General features: G+C 24.0%; 1 protein-coding gene across 1 annotated transcript in view; it reads left to right on the top strand.

Moving 5' to 3' along the window:
- Window positions 1–4,248, top strand: part of LOC111687851 — a 6,961-nt gene extending 2,713 nt beyond the window's left edge. The window contains exons 2-3 of the mRNA XM_023450328.2: window positions 441–472; window positions 522–4,248. Coding sequence (XP_023306096.2) covers window positions 441–472; window positions 522–4,221 — 3,732 coding nt within the window. The 3' untranslated portion in view covers window positions 4,222–4,248. The remainder of the gene's footprint in view (window positions 1–440; window positions 473–521) is intronic.
- Window positions 4,249–7,093: the final 2,845 nt, after the last annotated feature.

Here is a 7,093-nt window from a genome sequence, read left to right as displayed (position 1 = left end):
GTTCTGTTCTAGTTCTGTTCTAGTTCTGTTCTAGTTCTGTTCTAGTTCTGTTCTAGTTCTGTTCTTGTTCTGTTCTAGTTTTGTTCTAGTTCTGTTCTGGTTCTGTTCCAGTTCTGTTCTAGTTCTGTTCTAGATCTGTTCTAGATCTGTTTTAGTTCTGTTCTGTGCTAGTTCTGTTCTAGTTCTGTGCTAGTTCTGTTCTAGTTCTGTTCTACTTCTCTTCTAGTTCTGTTCTATTTCTGTTCTAGTACTATTCTAGTTCTGTTATAGTTCTGTTCTTTTTCAGTTTTTGTTCTATTCCCGCTCTGTTCTTGTTCTGTTTTAATTAAGGTATTAATTACCTAATAATGTTTATTGACTCAATTAATTAAACAAAAATAAAACATGCAAAATGAAATCTAATTAATCAAAGATAAGAAAATTTGTTTTCCTAACATTAGAAAATCACATTAATGAACTTCAAAATGCTGCAGTATGAGCGAATGCATAAATAGTTTATTCGAAACTTTTCAACATGAAAGGTACGTAGTTAATATAACAACAATTTTAATTGATTTAAATAATTCTTTGCTTATAGCTGTTGTAGCGGTCTTCTTAATAACTTCGTGTTGCTGCTATGGCTCTCAGCAATACTACGATCAGCTGTGCGAGAAAAGTTTCAGCGATTTTTTGCCTTATCCTTTGGACTGTCGGAAGTTTATTAGATGTAGCTATGGAAAATCTTATGTGTTTCATTGTCCTGCAAAATTGTTGTGGCATCAAGAGATTGAATCATGTGATTATTCTTATCGCACGAAGTGTAAAGTTAAGGAAATTGAAAGTGAAGATCGTAAGTCTACAGTGGAGCATTTACAGACAACTGTTAAACATTTGACGGCAGATAAATTAAAACTAAATCCTAAGTTTTATTATGTTGAAAGCACAATTGATAACTATAACAGAACAGCTGTAAATGTAACAGGTTTTGCCAAAAACCCTAGTGAAATTAATGAAAATCTCAACAGTTTTATAAATTTAAAGGAAAATATCTTGAATAAAAGATCAACCAAAGGAATTAAATGTAACAAAATCACTAATGGAGCCACAATCACAAAGAGAACAGATGCTGCTACAGTAACAGCGACCACGTTAACAGAAATTACAGAAAATATTAACAGTTCTGATGTTACTCTTCTAAACTTAATAGAAATTAAAGATGTTAAGATAACAGAAATACAGCAAACAACTGAATATTCCACTGTAAATAACAGTACAATGTTAAAAAAGCTACGAAAACCTAAAAAATGTACCTGTATAAAAAAGCGACAGTTAAAATTTTTAACAGAAGATTCAGCTGGAATAACAGAGAGTTCTGTTAAAACTGTTTACATTACAGAGAGATTACCTGAAAAAACAACAGAGAGAGAAAATGAAAATCTTATTAAAACTATAGAGAATCCATTAAAATCAACAACGAAAAGTTCCGTTAACATTTCTAAATCCACAGAGAGAGTTAAAGAGAACCTGGACAGTTCATTTGAGGAAATGGCTTTAACAGACTTGGAGAGAAAAAACACAACATTACCAACATTCTACAGGACAACAGTTCCCGCTCTGCTAGAGAATAACATAGAAAATACCGATAACATTGTTTCTGCTGGTAACATTTCATTAACAGAATTCAAATTAACAAATTCTAAAGAAAATTCAATTTCTGTTAAATTAACTGTTAAACCAAATGGTAACATAACAGAAAATACTGAAAATCCTGCTAATACTATCAATTTAATCAATGATTTTAAAGAAGATGAAAATATTGATCTTCTGACTGATTTCTATTTAAAGGATAACTCTTCTGTGACAGACAACATTCCTGTTAATGTAACTGTTAAACCAAATGTTAACTTAACAGTAAATACTGAAAATCCTGCTAATATTTATAATGCAACAGCATACTCCCATCACGTAAATAACAGTAACACTTTGACAGTGTATTATTTAACAGATAACTCTCTTGTTAACATAACTGTTAAACCAAATGTTAACTTAACATTTAAAACAGAAAATCCTGCTAATTCTTTCAAATCAACACAAAATCCCCTTAATATTGATAACAGTGAAATGTTACATGATTTTTATTTAACAGATACAATTCCTGTTATACTGACAGTTACACCAAATGTTAACTTAACATTTAATGTAGAAAATTCTTCAACGACTTTAAATCTAAGAGAAAATGTTAAAGAAACTTATAATATTCAAGATGTAACTAATTTGAATTTAACAGACACAATTCCTGTTACAGTGACTGAGAAATCTGATGTTATCTTAATAGTAAGTGAAGAAAATGCTGTTAAACAAAATGTTAACTTAACAGTTAATAGCGAAAATCCTGTCAATACTTTCAATTCAACAAAACATCTGATCAACATAAATAACAGTGAGATTTTGACGGATTTTTATTTAACAGGCAACTCTTATGTTAACATAACTGTTAAACCAAATGTTAATTTAACAGTAAATGCAAACAATCCCGCTAATTCTTTAAATTTAACACAAAATCTTCTAAATATTAATAATAGTGACATTTTTACAGTTTCTTATTTAACAGACAACTTTACTGTTAATACAGCTGTTACATCAAATGTTAATTTAACAGTTAATTTTAAAAATCCTGTTAATAATTTTAATTCAACTACAAATTCTTTTTCAATCAATAACAATACTATTTCAATTGATTCTTACACAACAGACATCTTTAATGTTGAATTAACAGTTACACCGAATGTTAACTTAACAGTAAATACAACAAATTCCGCCAATATTTTGAATTCAACTACTGTTAACCGTATGATAACAGAATCAGCTAAAAACCATTCTTACTTTTTCAATTTAACAGACAATTCTACTGACGTTACAGAGAACGCTGTTAACTTAACAGAGAATGTAAAGCAACATAACGACAGTAAAGTTAATTCTTTTGATTATTATCTTACAAAGACGACTTTAATGTATTTATCTGAAAAACCAATAACAAAAATTTCTACAGATTATACTACCGGAAATAATGACTCTGTTAACTTAACAGTTATAACTGTTAATACAACAGAGAAAAACTATCCAGCAGATTCAATAACAACCTACCTTAACATTTCATCAACTAAAAATCCAATAAATTTTTTAGATTTAACAGAAAATTCAACAGAACCGCTTAACATTAGTATGATAAGAGAGTTTACTGTTAATTTAACAGAAGAGATAACATTACCTACAAATCTGGCTTACAATTTAACAGAAATTTCTTTACACAATGTTACAAATGAAAATTTAACACAATTTCCTTTAGTTGAAAGTTGGAATAGTCATTTTTATCCCTCGGAAGGTTCCACAGAATTCGAAATTGCAAATAATACTTTAACAGATCTAACTGTTAATATAACAGAGCTAATTGAAACTGTAAACTCAACTAAAGAGGTTATGTTAACAGAGTCGTCAAAAAATCTTTATAATAAACTTTATTTAAACGAAAGTTCTACAGACTATCTTAACATTAATACGGAAACAGACATTAATGTTAACTTAACAGCTAAAGAGAGTGATACTACTGTTAATTTTCTTAATTTAACAGAAAATTATGAAAATACTTTAAATTCATTTGTGATGGAAAGTAATCCAGTCACTAAAGATAATACAGTTATAACAGCAAATGTTAAGGAAAATTATGTTAATGTTGATAATGTTACAGCATCTATGATAACAGAGCTAACAAAAGCAGAAAATGTTAATAACATTTTGAGTGAATTTTACGCGCCAACTACAGAAGAAACCACTGGTAAATTGAAAACAGATTTCATAGAATATAATTCGACAGAAAATTCAAATGTTACTAACATAAAGTTAACAGCAAATTTAACAGAATCTTCAGATAGCGACAATAGTTTGGTAACACAAAACAAACCAAATTTATCATCTTCGACAATAGAAATTGTAACTTTGACAACACCCACTACGTCTCACGACTATCAATTAGTTGATGTCACAACTATAGATCCTCGTTTGCCGTTTCGATCGATCGAGTGTGTGGGTCCCACTAATCGACGAAAATTTAAGGCCAGCGAATGTTATCAATATTATCAATGTTTTGCCGGTTGGGCTTTTCTACTCAATTGCCATGAGGGCTGGCGTTTTGAGGCGACAGAGGGACAGTGTATTTTGGATACGAATAAAGAATGTGAATTGTAAATATTATTTGAAATAAAAGTATTGAAAATTGAAAACAAATTTTATTTGGAAATTTTTAGAAAATAATATTTATGAAAAAATAGGATTTTTTGTGAAAAAATTTAATTTTTAGTAAAAAATTTAAACAAATAATTATTTAAATATTTAAATAGAATACTTTTTTTTAATTTTAGTAAAAAAATATTCGAATAAAAACCGAATAATTATTCGAATAATTCAATCGAGTATTTTTGAATTTTTGTAAAAAGAAAGGAGAATTTTTGTTAAAAACGAGTTTGTTTTTTTTATTTTTGACAAAAAAAAGTAAAAATTTAATCGAATAAAAAAATTATTCGAATAAAAATTTTTTATTTTGAATTGATTCGAAAAACTTTAGTCGAATGATTGTTTACTTAAATTAGTTAGGAAATTCAAGAAAAATTACAAAAAATATTCGAATAAAAACCAAATAATTATTCGAATAAATTAATCGAGTATATTTGATTATTTGAAAAAGAAACTTTCAGAATGATTGCTAACATAAATTTAAAGAAAAATTCAAATGAAATTACAAAAATATATTCGAATAATAACCGAATAAATATTCGATTAATTTATTCGAATAATTTTGATTTTTTTGGAAAAAAAATATATATAAAAAATAGCACGTGTTTAAAAAATAATCAAAGAAAAATATTCAATTTTAGTATTTTTTAAAAATTTTGTAAAAAAAATAAAAATTTAATCGAATAAAAAATTATTCGAATAAAAATTTTTGAATTGATTCGAAAAAACTTTAGTAGAATAATTGCTTACTTAAATTAAATGAAAAATTCAAGAGAAATTCACAAAAAAAATTTTCAGATAAAACCCCAATAATTATTCGATTATTTCAATCGAGTTATTTTGATTTTTTTGTAAAAAAAATAAAAACTAACACGTGTTTAGAAATTAATCGAAGAAAAATATTTAATTTTAGTTTTCTTTTCAAATTTTGTAAAAAAAAATAAAAATTTAATCGAATAAAAATATTATTCGAATAAAATTTTTGGATTTTAAATTTATTTGAAAAACTTTAGTCGAATAATTGTTTACTTAAATTAAATAAAAACTTCAAGAGATTTTACAAGAATTATTCGAATAAAACCCGATTAATTATTCGAATAAATTAATCGATTATTTTTAATTTTAAATTAAAATAGAAAAAAATTTCGTTTAACAACTGCATATAAATAAAAAAAACAAATAATTATTCGATTAAAAAAAATGTATTTCGATAAAAATTTAACGAATATAAAAATATTCGAATAATTTAAACGAATTAAAAATTAAAATTTTATTCGAATAATAAAAAAATATAAACAAATTTTAATATTTACTAGTAGAAATAATGCAGTGTTAAAGTTGCTTTGAAGACAAAAATATTCGAATAAAAAACCGATTAATTATTCGAATAAATTAATCGATTATTTTTTTATTTTAAATTTAAATAGAAAAAAATTCGTTTAACAACTGCATATAAATAAAAAACCAAATAATTATTCGATTAAAAAAATGTATTTCGATAAAAATTTAACGAATATAAAAAATATTCGAATAATTTAAACGAATTAAAAATTAAAATTTTATTCGAATAATAAAAAATATAAATATTTACTAGTAGAAATAATGCAGTGTTAATGTTGAATTGAAGACAAAAATATTCGAATAAAAACCGAATAATTATTCGAATAAATTAATCGATCATTTTTTTTATTTTAAATTAAAATAGAAAAAAACTTCGTTTAACAACTGCATATAAATAAAAAAACCAAATAATTATTCGATTAAAAAAAATGTATTTCGATAAAAATTTAACGAATATAAACAATATTCGAATAATTTAAACGAATTAAAAATTAAAATTTTATTCGAATAATAAAAAAAATATAAAAAAAATGTAAATATTTACTAGTATAAATAATAAACGAATTAAAAATTAAAATTTTATTCGAATAATAAAAAATATAAATATTTACTAGTAGAAATAATGCAGTGTTAATGTTGAATTGAAGACAAAAATATTCGAATAAAAACCGAATAATTATTCGAATAAATTAATCGATCATTTTTTTTATTTTAAATTAAAATAGAAAAAAATTTCGTTTAACAACTGCATATAAATAAAAAAAATCAAATAATTATTCGATTAAAAAAATGTATTTCTTAAAAAATTTAACAAATATAAAAAATATTCGAATAATTTCAACGAATTAAAAATTAAAATTTTATTCGAATAATAAAAAAATATAAAAAAAATGTAAATATTTACTAGTAGAAATAATACAGTGTTAAGATTGAATTGAAGACAAAAATATTCGAATAAAAAACCGATTAATTATTCGAATAAATTAATCGATTATTTTTTATTTTAAATTTAAATAGAAAAAAATTTCGTTTAACAAAAAAAAAATTGAGCAGGAAATTTTTATATAAAAATTCGATTAATTTTTTTTTATTTTTCAAAAAAAAAAAAAAAAATTAAACGTTTCAAATTACAAATTTTGTCTTTTTTTCAACATATTTTATCATTTGCCAAAAACAAAAAAAATATTCTTTAAAAATATAATAAAACATATGTTTTATTAATTATCACAACATTCATTCATTAAAAACTATATTTCCCATAAATTTCACTTTTTTTGAACTTGAACACAAAACAATTTCATTTTTCTTTGGCTAACACACCCTAAATTATGTTTATTATTTATCTAATGTATATATATATTTTTTTTCATATATATAGTATTTTTTCTAAAATAAAAATCTTATCGTAATTTTCTCATTAAGTTTTTTTTTTTGTTTGTAAGTTTGCTACCGGTCTTGAAGAAATATTTTGTCTTAAATACCTTTT

Source organism: Lucilia cuprina, chromosome 5 (assembly GCF_022045245.1).
Source record: "Lucilia cuprina isolate Lc7/37 chromosome 5, ASM2204524v1, whole genome shotgun sequence".
In the NCBI taxonomy this organism is placed as follows: Eukaryota; Metazoa; Arthropoda; class Insecta; order Diptera; family Calliphoridae; genus Lucilia; species Lucilia cuprina.
This window is presented reverse-complemented; position numbering and strand designations above follow the sequence as displayed.